General features: G+C 44.1%; 1 protein-coding gene across 5 annotated transcripts in view; it reads right to left on the bottom strand.

Moving 5' to 3' along the window:
* LOC122635933 (hemicentin-1) overlaps positions 1 to 16,246 on the bottom strand; it is an 87,105-nt gene that overhangs the window by 18,193 nt on the left and 52,666 nt on the right. For 4 of the 5 annotated variants that reach the window (XM_043826665.1, XM_043826661.1, XM_043826664.1 and 1 more), the window contains exon 2: positions 8,601 to 8,728. Coding sequence is in view for 4 of the 5 variants with exons in the window: in XM_043826661.1 (XP_043682596.1) it covers positions 8,601 to 8,728 (128 nt within the window). In the remaining variant the exon portion in view is untranslated. Of the gene's footprint in view, positions 1 to 8,600; positions 8,729 to 9,015; positions 9,065 to 16,246 lie in introns of those variants that run through there. The other variant, XM_043826662.1, reaches the window with a different exon arrangement.

The following is a 16,246-nucleotide window of genomic DNA, read 5'->3' as shown; positions in this document are numbered from 1 at the left end:
CCGAGAGTTGACAATAGAGAAATCGGCATAGCGTCCGTAAGAGGTACGCCTGGTGCATCGCAAATGTTACCATCCCTTCTCTCTTTCTCTCTCTCTCTCTCTCTCTCTTCCTCTTTCTCTTTCGCCTAGCTTGACGTAGATGGGGAAGTCGAGAGCAGGGAAGTCACAGTCATTCATTTAAAGGATTAAAATCCGGGCACGCTTTTACGTGAGACGAAGCGAGAGATAAAGAGAGAAATAGAGAGGGAGAGAGAGAGAGAGAGAGAGAGAGAGAAGAAGGAAGGGAAGGAAAGGGCAAGTACGATCGTTCACTTACTTAACAGGAAGGGCCCTTATTCTCTTTCTTACTCGTACTCGTCGCTTTTCGTGGCGCTTTCTCTATCCTCTCGCTTCCTTCGACTTCCTCTATTTCTCTCTGTCTCTCTTTCTCTCTCTCTCTCTCTCTCTCTCTCTCTCTCTCTCTCTCCCTCTCTTTCGCTCTCGCTCGCTCGTTCCTCTTCGTTCTCCAGAGAGGCCACGACCAGCAATCAGCGTAATGCACCCGCAGACACACCCCACTGGTTTTCCCACCACTACATGCGCCTTCTCTACACAATCGCATAGCACGCATCCACACACATCGACGAGATGGAGCAAGTTAGAAAGTGAGACAGAGAGAGAAAGCTCGCTATAGCGGAACACGGAAAACGACTGGAGGAGCAAACGTCCAGGATGCATGCTTCTTCCTCTCTCTCTCTCTCTCTCTCTCTCTCTCTCTCTCTCTCTCTCTCTCTCTCTCTCTCTCTCTCTCTCTCTGGGCCTTTAACCCTGATAACGCGAAACCAAGTAATGCAAACGCAGTAGCAATCTCTTGGAGAGCCAACGAAATAGATCGCACGACTTAGATCGATAGTTCGAACTTTGTCTCGCACCCTTTTCCTCTCCCACCTCTCGCCATCTCTCTTTTTCTTCAATCGAGAACCAAATGGAGTACCTTCGGCAAGTTCGCGAACCGCGTCGAGTCGTAAAGTTTTAAATTCCCGGCGCTATCTTCTCGCTACGTTTTCGTAGTGAAATTCTAGTTCGATAAGATTCGAGGTTGCTCGACTGGAGTAGCGACTCTCGCAGTGAAAATCTTTTGAGAGTATAATTATTCTAATGGCTTGGTCGATCTTGGAGAAACGGCAAGGTTCAGGGAGCTTTGAAATTATAAAAAATTAGTACGGAGACGTATACGTAGACACGTAGGAGAATAACGGAAGGTAACTAATCGGAACGGAGACGGTAAAAGACAGAGGGCATAGTTCTTTTTACGAGCAACCTTCATGGGTGAAAGACGAAGCACGCGAACGTAGCAAAGTGGAAGGAATGCTTTTTCGTAATCCATTGAGAACGAACCCACACACGTCCGTCTTCCTAAAGTTATTCGCTCTGCTCTCCGAGAGCTTTTCCGAGAGAGCTTCTTTGAGAGAGCTCGCTCTGTTCTTTCGTAAAGTGCTCGTGGTGTTCGTTACGTGTTTTTTCGCGAAAAAAGAAAAAAGAAATAAAAACAACAGAGAAGAAAATCTTGGATCGGTACATTACGCGAATAAGATAAAAGATATTCTATGCGATTTATATGCGAGCGGCGTCTGAAAAAGATTACAAGTTGCGCGAAATTTTTGTCCACGTACCTACGTAGAATCGTTTATTTGGACCCTTGCCCGAATCTGTAATTTTAAGAAGAAAAGGTACGTAACTTTTGGACGACGGAGACTTAAGTAGAAACGTTTTTCGATCGAAACTGTCCTACGCTCTCTCTCTCTCCCTTCCCGTCGCTAAGATCGATCCCGCCCGACCTTACTTACGTCGATACGACGCGATGAAATTGCAAGGCCGCTAATGCCAAGAGACATAAAGGAATCGGACTCGATAAGAGAAATCCCTGTTCCACGGAGACGTTCTTTCAAAGTCTCGTCGAAACGTTAAAACTTCTACTTGGCATTCTAGTTTTGAAGATCTCTCCAAGTCCGCCTACAAGATGAAAGCACGTGGACCGAATATAAAGCGTAAAGATTACGCTTTGAATCTCCTCTCGAATTACGGACGAAATAAAGGCACGTCGATTCGTGCTCGTCTCATTCGTTTGAGAAACCTCGGATCTCTCGTTAGAGAATATCTAGCAAATTGATCAAATTTAATACGCTACCCAGATGCGCCCAAATCCACCTTTCCTACATTTTTTAGAATCGTCTCGTTAATTATTTGGATCTTTTATAAATATTTGCTATTATCGAGGAAAGAGGAACGAAAAAGAAAAGAAAAGAAAAAAAGAAACAAGAAAAAAGAGAAATAGAGAGAAAGAGACATCGGTAAGGGAAGGAGAAGGTATGCTCGGCCGAAGAAATAACGAGAGATCGTGAGGAGCATAAATCTTGAGGCTTTCGGAGTCGATCTCGTTTCAGAATCATCCACTGCGAAAAGCCTTCTCGTCTGGATGCCCGAGATGGTAATACGATATTGCCCTTTCTCTTCGATCCATTCGAGTCTCGAGAGCGGAACGCACTACCCAATGATATTTGCATTGTTGTACTCACCGATAGAAGACGGATTCGTTGAAAATTTTCGCGAATAGTAAAATTCGAGAGTACGAGCGAGCGATCGAGTAAGAGGAATATGAATCGAATTAAATCTATGGATGTTTTAACAAAAGAGATAACTTCGAGATAACTTTTGTTTAACTTTGTCTCTAATCGTCGCATCGAATTTATCCGGATATCTACGATTTACGAAAATCGAATTAGATTTCGTTCAAATCGTAGACTACTTATGAAAATCATTCAAAGGTCGTACCACGAACAACATTTGTAAAATGTATAACGCGGTACGCGTAGAAGAACCTTTCAAATTTTTAAGAAACGGAGGTCGAAAAGTTCAAATTTTATCTCGCTTGTTTTCTTTAGAAGTTCGATCAAACGCAAAGTTTGTTTTAAGGACTACGGATCGCATTTCCTTTACGTCTACCTCTGCAAATCGTCCTTTTGTATACCAAAGGTGAAATCCAAAGTTCGAACAAAAGCAAATTTCTTTAGTTCGGTCGATCGATCGATCGATCGAAGTCTCAAGTTTTACGATCGATTTTCTCCAACGATTATTCTTTTAAATATCGATAAAGTCATACGCACGTGTGTAATACGAAAGAAATTTTGTTGAAATCAACGTCTCTAATAATCGTTCGATAAGAATTGCTCGTTCCAATGGAAATAATTCAGTGGACAATCTCGATATCTTCCCTTCTTTATTTTCTTTGGTCTCAACGGTACGGAAAAATTTATGCGAGTTTCCGTGCGGTCGACACGCGGAAACGCCCACCTTCTACAAGATATAAAGGTCGAACGGACGTTGGGCAAAGTTTACGAACCGTAAAAATCGTATACCTGACGACGCTTCGTTCTTTTTATCGCCTTCATAATTAATTTCCCTTTCGTATCGCGCGCGAAACGATGTTTGCGACGTTTGTCGTTGTTACGGCGAAAAAACCTACGTCCCTGTTTCTTTTCTTCTTTTTCTTTATCTTTCTTTCTCTTCTTTTTTTTTTTTTTTTTTTTTTTTACAGTACCTACTTCGCTCGGACGCGTTAAACGTCGAAGACGCGTTCCGTCTCGAGCGACTCGTGACGCGTCGAGTGTCAAACAGCGTCTGTCGCTGATGTACTTTGCAGATTCAAAGCGAAGCGAACAGGAGGGAAAAGCGAAGGAGAGGAAAAGGAAGAGGAAGGGGGGGGGGTGCAAAGAAAAAATAAGGAGAAGCTGAAAAATGATTCGGTCATATACTCAGCGGTACATAAATCTTAATGAAAAATCTGTCTTGTTGAATATCGAGCGGTACGGGCGGCCTGCCGAAGACGCGAACCGATAATGGAGATGGATCTGCGGATGAGAGAGCGAGAGCGAGTGCGAGAGGGAGAGAGAAATGAAGAGAGAAAAATAATTCCGTGCTACCCTTGTGCACCAAAGTACGTTTCGCTGCTTCCAAGTCATATTTCGTTGTGGCAAGAGACGCTCCGTTGGCTGCCATTGGCTCCGTCGTGTCACGAACGGAGGATATTTACAATTTATGCGCGAGAAGGATTCGAGAGAAAGAGAGAGAAATATATACGGATATATAGTCAAACCGCTCGGGAAAACCGCAACGGTATATCCGCGTTGACATTTTCTCTAATCCAGATGTCATTAAAGCGGATTACTAGGGAGAATTAATATGCAAATTAATGCACGCAACGGCTTCGCTTTCTCTCTTTCTCTCTCTCTCTCTCCCTCTCTCTCCGTGCTGTTTCGTCCTTTGCGCCCGTCAACGCATACGCGCATGTACAGGCAGAGAGGCTGAAACGCATATAGGGAAAGAGTCGGCGAGTGAGTCACCGACGACGAGCATTAGGCCACTCGAAAATCCTATTTACCTAACGTCGGCTCTCCCACCTTTCAAAGAAGTAGTCTCTCGTACCGTGGTCATAGTACGACGAGTACATTGCGGAAAGATTAAATGATAAATTTCGAAAGCACAAGAGTACCGACGTAAGAACGCAGAACTTATCCGGCGATCGTTGCCACTTATCCACTCGCTTCCTCTTAGAGACGACCCCGTAAACCCTCATCTTTTGTTTGCTCCTCCTCGATGCCGTATCGCGAAAACGGCCGACCCTACTCTCCTTTTTGTTTCTACTCGCGGTTTCATTACGAAAAAACGAGTCTCTCTCTCTCCACGTGAGAATTTTTTATTGAAAATCTTTTGTCAAAGGCTAAATCGAGCAAGGGGATAGAAAAACGACGTCTTGGAAGTGGATATCCGTTATATACGTATGCAAATGCCTCGAGGAAACGCGCAGACGTATAAGAAAAAATATAGAAAAATAATGACCTACGATTTGGATCTGCGCTCGAGTTAATGCTTGAGCTACGAGAAAAATATCACGAGCGCGAGTACCTCGTAGAAGGGTACTGCATTAAACTTGTCTCGCGTACGGTCAAAAGATTTCTTCGCGTCCGTAAACTCCGCTGCCCCGTTCAACGTTCAAAGCAACCAACCCTTAGCAGACTGCTGTTGCGACCTTTTTTCTTCCTTCCTTCCTCCCTCCTTTTCTACACTCGTAGATGTTTCTTCATAGAGCTCGGCTTTTTACTCCTGGCTGGCAAGTTTTTTCAGCCGAGGCGTCGTAACGACTTCAATTTAGTGCTACGTTTTCAGCGTACTCGCCCCCGTTACTCGTATCTCTTCCTTTTCCTCTACGTTCGTCATCTTTGGATCCTTCCTTCCTTCCTTCCTTCCTTCCTTCCTTCCTTCCTCTTCTTCTTCTTCGCGCGCGACTTTATACCTTGCATAAACGTCGCGAGCTCGTGTCAAAGTTGCAAATCTTTTCAAAAGAAAGTAAGAAATCCACGGATGTAAAGTTAACGGTAGAAACGTAGAATAAAACGGGAAAGAAATCACCGGTGTAAAGAGCTAAACGAAAGGATTGATCCTAACGTTGAAGGTCCTTATGTTAAATACACCCTCGACAAAGTTATTCTCATTGTCGGTAAAACATTATTCGTTGGGTATAACGTACTTAGGAAAAAGTTTTCAGTGAGCGCAGTTTCTTTGACTTTCGGTTTAAATCCCTGAGGATTTATGCGAAATAACCAACGGTCGTCCAACGTTAATAGCTTCTTGCTTAAAGCTTCGTGGAATAAGTTTCCAATTCACAGCTTGCATACAAATTTCGCGGTGATCATGCGCGCGCGCGCGTTGCGAGTAAAGAAAAATTCTTATTCGCAAGTCGGAGTCGTCGGTCTTCTTATTCGCGTTTCACGGGATCGAAAGAAGGAAAAAGATGAGGGAACTAAATTAAAGCGATTCCCTGTACGATATAACGACGTACTCTTTTCGCGTTTTTTTAACAATAACACAAAAAATGTATGCGGCGAGCTAGATGATAGAGTACGGAGAAAATTTTTCGAGAATTCCGTTCGGAAGAGAAAAGAAAAAGGATGGAGGACCTTTTACTTATTGTTAGGATCTCATCTCGCTGGGAACAAAGGAGTCGTATCGTTAAGACATTTATCGTGATCTTTTCGAGTAGGACGAGCAAGAAGAGAGGAGGAGGGGGAGAGAGAGAGAGAGAGAGAAAATTGAATCGGTCACCTCGTGAGAACGACGAGACGATTTACGACGTTTTCCAGTTACTCCGACGAGTCCAAGTTTCTTTCTGGTAGCCCGACGTGTACGTCGTAAGACGGTCCGAATTGTGGCGCGTTCCTTTCAACGTTTCAACGACGAGTCTGCGGAGACCGTCGTGAGTGTGCCGGTCGAGAACTTAATTACGGAGAAAAGACGATTATAGACGAGTAGAGGAGAAAGGTGGGGACAAGCGGAAAACGGAAGGTAGTCAAAAGAGGGATGGAGGCGAGGGAAGTCGACCCTCCTCTCTTGCTTCTTTTTCTTTTCTTTCCTTATACCACGGGATCGCGCAAGCGAGCTCGTCCCGAGAATAAAAAGTTTCCGCGGGATTAATGGTAACGACGATAATGAAGCCGAGTGTCAGCGACAAGCGGTAAATCTTTTGCCGGACAATGATCGCGAGACGAACGACGCTCCGTTAAAGCTCCGTAAGCTCCATCTTTTCCTCTTTTTCTTTTTTTATCTCCTTGCCGAGTCTCGCAACGTTCGATCTTTCTGCGAATCATCGGATACGTTAAAAAACATCGGACGAAATAGATTTATCCATTAAATACATGTCAACCATGAATACGTTTCCCATATTTCCAGTTATCAAATTAACGCGAATGGACTGCGTTACGGTTCGCATAAATTACATTTCGTTGAATTATATTCCCGATTACATTCGGTGGTACTAACGTTTATTAAATAGAAATGAAAGTTTATTGACATTTTCAACGAGCGAGCGAGTTTATGAAAATTTAGGAAAATTTTCGACGTTACTTGTAATTAATTTCTTTTTTTTTTCTTTTTTCTTTTTCCTTTTCCTAAACGAATTACCCACAATAAAAGGGAAGAGAGGACACAAGAGGCAACCTTTTAAAAAGTATCAACCATCGTAACCCCTTTTGCTCGTTAGTGTTCTTTTTGACGGAAAGTCAGATTTATCTTTCTCCTTACCCTCTTTTGAAGAGATATCTTCCGTAGAGAAGCTTTCGCGTTACGGTGGAAGCGATAAACCAGAGATAAATTGGGAAATTCTGCTCGGCGCTCAAATCTCAAGTTTAATTTTCCTTACTCGCGTTTGCACGGCATACATCGCGAGGTTTGCATAGCACACAAAGCGGCCAATCAAATGTCTGCACGCGCGAGAAGGAAACCGAGAGAGCGAGAGAGAGAGAGAGAGAGAGAGAAAGAACGGACGAGCTTCTATCTTTCCTTCGATTTTTTCTTTTTTCTTTGCACGCGTGAAAGAGGAAACGAAAGGAGAAACATAGAGAGATGCAGAAGAAATGGAAAGAGTTTCATTCTGTTACTAGGATTTCTACATCGTCCCATCTCCCATCTAGTTAGGATAGACACGGACGGACGCACGTTTCTGTATATTTTTATTTCGTGTCGAACACACGAACGAGTTTTTCTTCTTTCTTTTCATATAAAATTACATCATTTATATCTCAAAAGGTATAGTACGTTGTTTATATATCCATACGTAGCATACTCTACCTATTCTCCAAATGCTTGGAACTTGTCAAAGTACCTTCCATCAAGCTTTTAAAGTTCGACGTTAAATTTTATTTTTCGAAACGTCCAGAATCCTTTCCACGCGGCTCGTGTTTTCCAAAAACCAAAAAAAAAGAAAAATTGTACGTCAACGTTTTAACGAAATACATTCGTTTTTCATCAACAAAAAGCGTTCGCGCGTGTACTCTAAATTTTAACTATACCATATGGACGTTGCGTAAGCGAATTAAGTGTCTAGTTGATGCACGTGGACGTACACGAGCGTAGCACATGGGAAAAGAGAGAAAGAGACAGACGGACAGACAGACAGAGAACAATAAGTCGAGTTTGAAGGAAGTTTGAGATAGTTGAATGAGACACAAACACTCTTACTCTCTCTTTCTCTCCCTCTCTCTCCTCCGAATTCGATCTAAACGACTGTTTATCGTCGGTCACCGCGTAATGTCCACTTTCGAGAAACACAAACTTATCTGAAGCAAAGTTTACCGCCTTAGAGAACGAAAACCAGGAAAAGTCGGTTACCAACACCGTTACAGTTCACGTCGCTTTTCTTCGAAGGGCCGAGTGATACACGGAAACAATGAAGTCCTTCGAACTACGAAACTTCTTGCAAGCCACGCTTTTAGAAACTCTATCGTTTTTCGTTTTATTTGACACGTATAGCTCTTGTCTCACTTAACTGTTACAAATTGTTTTTGTCAGCATCGTTAAAACTCTCCTCTTAAATTACTTTTGTGACATTAAGCGATACAGTTTTACGATATACTCTCTATATAAGAATAAAGAAGATGTAAATATTTTTCAATGCCTCGTTCGTTATTCCATTTTATCCACTTTACGACACAAACAGAAATCCAAGTTTATACCTGTCGAAAGTTAGTAAATTATACGAATAAACGATCCTAATTCGATAGCGAACGTACCTTTTGATCCTTCTGCCAAATGCACTGACCCCTTTTGCCGAGCACGCGACAGATCAACTTTGCATCTTGACCAGGATTAACTTCCGTATACTGCGGTGTTTCTTCGAATTGCTGGATCCCGTGACAAACTGTAAAGACAATTAATTCTATACTGAACGAGATTTCTTTTCTTTTTTTTACGATCTTCTTTGGATCACATAAAAATTCATTAAGCCGAAAGGAACGATTATTTTATGCCGTTATGCGTAACTTTACGTCGATAAGATACGATTGTTTCGGAAAGAGAATAAATTTGTTTTACGTTTCCTTAACGAAGAGAGAGAGAGAGAGAGAGAGAGAGGAAAGAGGGTAGGGTCAGTTGTTAAACGAGAATAAGAGAATAGCAACTTTGTATTTCTTGTAAATCGTGGCTTACCTTGCCAGGGGTATTTAACCCAGTTGCTTCTCATTAAGACAGTTATTTAATACGCAACTTTGTAGATTTACTTAACTCGCTATGCTCGGAAATTTTGCCGAGAAAAAGAGAAAAAGAGAGAGAGAGAGAGAGAGAGAGAGAGAGAGAGAGAGAGACGCAGCTCCATTTATCGTAATATTTTTTTAAAACGCTTCCGTAAATTTTCGATAATCTTCGACGGATTAACTCGGAGTGAATGTTTTTTTTTTGATATTTTCAAATCTCGAAAGTACATAAATCGATAAAGTCGATTTCATACGAACGCGGAGAGAAGTCAAAGCTTCGATGATACGACACGAATATAGAGAACGTATAGTGTACGTATACGGTCGTTGGATATATATGGCGTTGGCAACGTACAGTGCTTTCGCAGGATTGCAATGTTAAAAATTCAATTTTTCACCGAGGCAAAAATGATTAATAAAGCGCGCTACTCGCATATACACCGGCTAGCATGGGAATAAGTTTGCAAAATTAACAAAGCACGCTCGGCCGACGAGCTGACCGTGTTTCGCGAATCTCGCAACGATATTTGCGTATTCGTCAAAAAGAAAAACAATTCGGCCAGCTGCCGACCCTCTTGTTCGTATTCTTCTCGTCGGGACGAAGATAAACGAATTATATAATCTTTTCTTTCGAATTATCGTTCGCCATCGAAGATCGATGATTCGCGCGTAATGGAGTCGATTCGACGCGTCGATTCAAAATGACGCATTAAACATTTTCAAGAAATTAATGGAAACGAATATAATTTTCTCTTTTGAGAAGATTGGAATAATGAAAGCTTAAATTAATTAAAACACGGTATATGCGAAATTATAAACGAGTGAGAGGAAGAGAGAGTTGCGAGACGCTCGCAAAGCGAGTTAAGCGAGCAAACTCGAAAACACGAGCGAGGCGTCGAAAGACGGTGATGCGTAGATAAGGCAAGTAACTTCCGCAACAGGTCGCGTAAATTCGAAGCTTAGAGTCTCCTATAGACGCTAGAGTTGTTAATTGCGTTTGTACGTCCGTCTGCAATCGCAGGACGTGCAAATATATTTACTCGAACCAAAATTCGAATTTCCCTCGCGGTACTCTGAGAGCTCGACGATCGATAATCGAGCCTCGGTACGACTCGTTCTACGGAAATGTTGAAAGACGGACGTTTACGCGAGAATAAATTTTCGAGCATTAATGGACGAGCATCGATACGAGACGAGTTTGCTTTCTTGACGAACGAATTTGAAAGTTTACTTGGTCTTTCACGGATCGACCGATCGTTCCGACGAACTTTTGCGGTTCGGTATGTAGGAGCGAGGAGAAGAAGGTTTGGCAGTTTAGTCGTTAATTTCGTTTGCAGTTTCGCGTCTGGCCGGTACGAATACTAGTACTCGTTCGAGCGTACCCTCCTCGCGGAGAAAGAAGAAGAGGAGGATGAGCAAGATAAAGAGTTTCTCTCGAACGGGGGTTCGGTGCAAATTTGCTTTGCGCGCGCGACCGATACTACTCGAGGAGGTGAAAAACAACCATTCGCCATCGGGCACCAAAGGAGAAAGTTGCGCAAGTACGAAACGATGTTTTCGTAGGGAGGAAATTAGGGGAGGTTCGCGCTCGTAGTTTCCACAGACGCAACGGGAAGAAGGCGCTCGCTCTCTCTCTCTCTCCCGCCTCCCTCCCGCTGAATCAAAGTTAATTAACGATGAACGCAAAGATAAAGTTTTTTAAATTCGATGGAATGATTTTCGAGGATGTAAAGTTCTCCGTTATTACCGTTTCGGTCTGCAACGCGGAGAAAGAAGGGGGAGTGGTCGGGGCCAGAGTTCCAGACGCGGTGTCGCGAAGTTTTAAAAGCATTCCGAGATTTTTAACGTGGCGCAAGTTACTCGCTTAAAACCGAGGAGAATTTTATAGTCGATTCGGGCATAATTTCATCGTAAATTATAGCTCGCAACGCCGACAAACTTTTTCTTTATGCTCCCTTGCGAACCGAACTTCTCGGTCTGTGGACGAGCAGGAAATATGGTGATTGTATTCGTCCGAACGGTACGTAATGCTGCCGGAAACAAGGTACAAAATCTCGAATGCGTCGGTATTTCGACTCGAGTTTCGAAGAAAAGGACAAAAGACGTGCGTAGACGGGGAAAGAAAAGGTGTGGACGAAGGAGCAAGAGAGAACGGACGAGTTCGCACCGAGTTAATAAAGCACTTTGCTCGATCGTCGGCCCCGATTTTTGTTTTCCGCTTTTTGCCACTTTTTGTTGTTCCCTTTTTTTCTAGCACGCGCGAACGAGGAATAAAAACGGCCGAGCGCGAGAGAAAAAAAATGGTTTGTCGACGATCGTAGGTATACTATTGACTTTGTAGAACTGGCGTGTGCGCGAGTCGAGCTGATAACTGGAAAAAATTTTAGATAACGCGATATCGCAGCGTCAGCCATGTTGACATTTAATCACGATAAAGCACCGGCTTCGTCCCGAGGGTTTATTTTTGATGCCGTCGTGGGATGAATTTAAATATAAAATCACGAACGGGTACGGCCACGGGAAGAATAAAGTAATTCACCGATTCGAGGGAAACGTTCGTTCGAATCAACGACATCAAAATTTTACGGTTATCGCAAAGCCATTTGCGACAAAAGAGTGCGGTCTCTCGTTATTCCACGAACGGACGCACTCTGGAAATGTAAATACGAAAGCTATGATATTTACTAAAGTCCGACGATCCGGCTTACGCTTCGACGAACCTGGAACGATATCACGAAAGAATCTCTTCAAGCTCGAGGAATACGAAACCGGGGACGTACGTACCTTTAGGACTCTCCTGCGGAGAGACAGCGCCTGAGAAACGGAGAGTGAAGATAACTCTGGGCGAGGTAGAGACGATCCCCCGACCGTCGAATCAATCGAAAATATCAAGGGGAAATATTCGGTAGCGGAACGCTAGCAAACGCGGATCAATGTAAATGGAGGATAACGCTAATTGGTTTTACAAAGACCGCGTTATCGGTACATCCCCGTCCTCGTTGTTGCTATCGTTGATTCGACGCGAAGTGTGCTCGGCCGCTTACGCGTACTTCTGCAACGAACGATCATCTATTAACATGTCACACCGCCTGTCAATTAAGCATTACACACACCTGCCGCTTTCTCCGATATTCACAATATCCGACGAAATGTGGGATATACGATATTGTGTGATCGACGCTTGACGGTGATCGGAAAAAAATGGACGAAAAAGTGGGTCAATCGTACGAACTCGAAGTATTTAATATCCGCTGAACTTGGATGGACGTCGAAAGAGCTTTTAGGGCGATATTAGATGCGGCGGTACCTCCTTAACTGGGATTACGAAGGACAACGGAGAGAGAGAGAGAGAGAGAGAGAGAATTAAAGGGTCCTCGAGCGTCGTCGATTTTTATCGATCGAGTCGAACGGGACGCAACGGTACGAGTCCCGTACACGAATCGTTTCTCGTTTCGTCGATTCGACGCGAGGATGGATATCCCGCGGCCGTCCCGACAAACGTTCTCGTTCGAAAAATATCTTTTAGAAACAACCTCGAGGCGTCGCGGGGACCGGTCTGAAAGCACTTTGCATTTTGCGAAGCTCTCTCAGCGCGTACGACTAGAGGAACGCTCGTCGCGGACTTTCCTCGTCATTTTTTAACGCGTACCCGACCGGTGACACCGAGACATTTCTTACCACGGAACGAAATGGAAACGAACGATTAAACGATAAGAGGACGACGATGAAAGAGTACGAAGATTTTTCTCGTCGAACCGACTTTGGAATAAATTACGGATATCTTTGGAAGAAAAAAGGAGAGACCGTCGTTTCGCAAACTCCAGAGCCGAGAAGCGACCCTACGTAATCGCGCTTTGTAACTCGCGAACGTACGATCGAAAAGGGAGTAGGGAACGGTTTGAAAATCGCTTCCCGTGAAATTGCTCGCATTTGCGGCATTACGTAGCCCATTTGCCCGTGCCATATCCCGTTCCTATCGTTAATTTCACCGTTACGCGATACACGCGTTTTTATAATTTTACGCGTCGATCGGCTCTCTCGCCTCTTTCTTTTTCCCTTTTTCCTCGCCTTCCTTCGATTTTCATTTTCGATACTCGTTATCGTTGAAAAGTCGAGTCCTCTTTCGATAGGGCGCCAACTACCGTACGTCCAAAGATCGTTGGAGCCATTCGATGAATTTAAAACGAATATAACTAATTAACGGATATTGCGAGCTTCGATCGTCGAGTATCAGCAGTCGAATTGAAAATGGATCGGTGCGTTTGAAATTCTCGCTTAGCTCGTGCCCTCGTCGATTCGCGCGACCTACTTCAAATAGTTAATAAAACGTAACGAGAGAGAGAGAGAGAGGGGGGGGAGAAGGAAGGGAAAAAAGTTTCGGGAGGAGGAAAGATTTTGTATAAAACGAGTTTACGTTTAAGCACGCTCCGAAAACCTGACTAATACTCGCGGTTCGATGATCGAGGTAATCGCAACGTTCGGTACGTGTACGCGCCAAGGCTCGACGATTTAGTAACTGCAGAAAGCCAGATGAGATATTAATAATTGGACGTTTCAAAAACGAGTTAATGCGAATCGCTCGAACGGAAAACTGTAACGCGTGCGAATTTTAAAACCGCCGAATCGTATCCATCCGCGTACGAGCGCGGTATCGAGATGCGGATACCGATTAGGAGGAAAGAGAAAGAAGATCGTTATTACCAACCGAGTAAATATTTTATCGTACGGCGTTTAACGACTATTTGTTATTACTCAAAAGTGCTGTTACGAATCAGTTGCAGTTGCGCGAAAAGAAGGACCAATTAGGCACACGCGTACGTTCTAATTGCTTTTTCGAGGACGAACGATCGATATTAGTAGTCCGAACGTTTCGATACATCGAGCAATTCCTATCGCGCGATTTGAGTGAGATAATGTAATAGTAATACTCGTTATCCTATCGACTTCGCTAAATCGACTCCGTCTCGCGACCGTACGAGGCAGCCATTTTCGATGAAGGCGTAAAAAAGTGTAAAAGGGGCACGCGCTCGCTCGTACGAAAAAATAACTTTCCCATAATCCGTAGGTTCGCGTACGGATCGGAGGATTACCGTTGGCATTAAAAAGCACCGATTCGCGCGCGATCGCGATCAAGGAGATGGAACAAGCGCTCGAAAAACTAGCGGACTCGATAAAACGTTCGTTTCTTTCGCGAAAACGGAAATAAATTGCATCGTAAATCGAACCGTGGGAAATAAACGTTAGATAAGTTTAAAACGATAATACCTTGATATTTCGACCAGGAAATTCGATTTCGAGTTGACAGATTGGAGGGTGAGGGAGAAGGAGAGAGAGAGAGAAAGAGACAGAGGGAGAAGCGTTTCGCTCGAAACGGCACGCGCGTACACCGTATTTACCGGAGTACGAAGTGGGCGTCGTCGAGATTGAAACGAAGCGTGAAACAACGAGCGGAGTTAATCGGAAAAGTGGCGCATCCTACGGTCGTCTCGGATTCGAAGTTTAATCATGAATTTCGAACGAAGTCTCGAGGACTTTGGAGATTCGAAATAGACCGGAAGAACTTTATTACTACGTCCAGAAATTTCGAGGAAAACGGTATGGAAAATATCGAAACGCGTACGCGGTCGAAGGGAAGTTGCGATACGTCACGAGATTAAATATCAATCGGAACAAGGACAATCGCGCATTCGTTGGAGCGAGCTGCGTCGATTCGGATAAAAAATATTTCATAGCTCGATCGCTCTCGTACGAGAGAGAAAAGACCGCGGCTTCTTCGCCGGGATATTTCGATATTTTTCCGCAAATGCGAGGGTGGCATGCGAGGGTGCGCGTATTATTCGTTCTCGCAGTCGAAGAAAAATACAATCGAACACGCGCGTGACACGGCAGCCGACGGCAGCCGACGGCGGCCGCCCCGCGGTGCAAAGAAATTGCAACGTTCCAATTTCTCCCAGTTTCCTCTCCCATCCAATTTCTCTCTCGTTCTCGCGGAATTCTATTTTAGTGACCCGATTCCGAGAGGTAGCGGTGATAGATTTTCGCCATTTAATTTTTTAACGGTTCGACTTCGAACGCCCAATCGTCGATGATTTGAAAGCGGATTTTCCTTTCTTTCTTTCGCATAAAAATACGATCGTTTGTAGCTAAAGAAATCCTTCGAATGGACTTCCGTAATCGCATTCGTTTACAACGAAACGAATAGTTTGAGAAAAAAAGAAGTAACGTAGGGAGGGAGGGAGAGACGAAGCGACGCATTCACGAAAGTAGACGAAGCTAAAGTAAATACTACGAAGGGCAGGCTACATCGGAAGCTCGACAACTCGAGACGCAGTAACGACGTTTCCGTATCTCGAGTCTCGCTACGTAAAAAAGAGCTCCGCTTGCCGACGGCTGTAAAAAATTTCGCGAGTCTCGTCCTCGTTAGGCGAAAGGATCACCGGGACGAATCTTTGTGTCCTGTCGAGCCTCGGGTAAAAAAGAAACGGGAAAAAGGAAGGGAAAAAAAGAAGAAAAGGAGGAAAACGTAAAACGAGATCGAGGTACGCGCGAGAAACAAAACTACGTACGCGCGGCGACAACGTTTCGATTCTCTCCATTTCGAAAAGTTCTTTGTACGTTGAGATCATTATAAACTTAAAAAACATGACGCGCGACGAGTATAAAAAGATAATGGAATTTTTTTTCAACCGGTACGTAGGTGACTTATGCGGGAATATTTATGGTTGAATACAAATGGCCTCTTTTCCGAGGTATACCACGAGCTATGGTATACGAATGTTTTCGTTAATTAGAATCGGCAAAAATGAACGGACTAGGAGGATCGATCGCGGCAAGAGTGAGAATGGCGCGCGTTAAGCGAAGAGCGAAACGGAGCGGCTTGGAAGTGTCTCGCTTTGCGTACGTTCGCGTTTTGCGAGAAAAATGGACAAAGCGCGGCTAGGAGATGTTACGATGACATCGTCCGTAAAAGAAAAGAGAAAAGTAGAGAACCGGTGGAATAAGAGGAGGAAGAGGAGCGAGGGAAAGAGCAGAGAGGTTGCAAGGGGTTGGTACGCGATAATTCACTCTCGACCGCGCGGCAGTCTCTGAAAATGGAGTCACCGCCGCGCCGAGCTCCCATCCTCCCTTCCTCTCACGCCCTCTCTCTCTCTCTCTCTCTCTCTCTCTCTCTCTCTCTCTCTCTCTCT

Source organism: Vespula pensylvanica, chromosome 20 (assembly GCF_014466175.1).
Source record: "Vespula pensylvanica isolate Volc-1 chromosome 20, ASM1446617v1, whole genome shotgun sequence".
In the NCBI taxonomy this organism is placed as follows: Eukaryota; Metazoa; Arthropoda; class Insecta; order Hymenoptera; family Vespidae; genus Vespula; species Vespula pensylvanica.
Note: the sequence above shows the minus strand (reverse complement) of the source record. Positions and strands in the feature narration are given on the sequence as shown.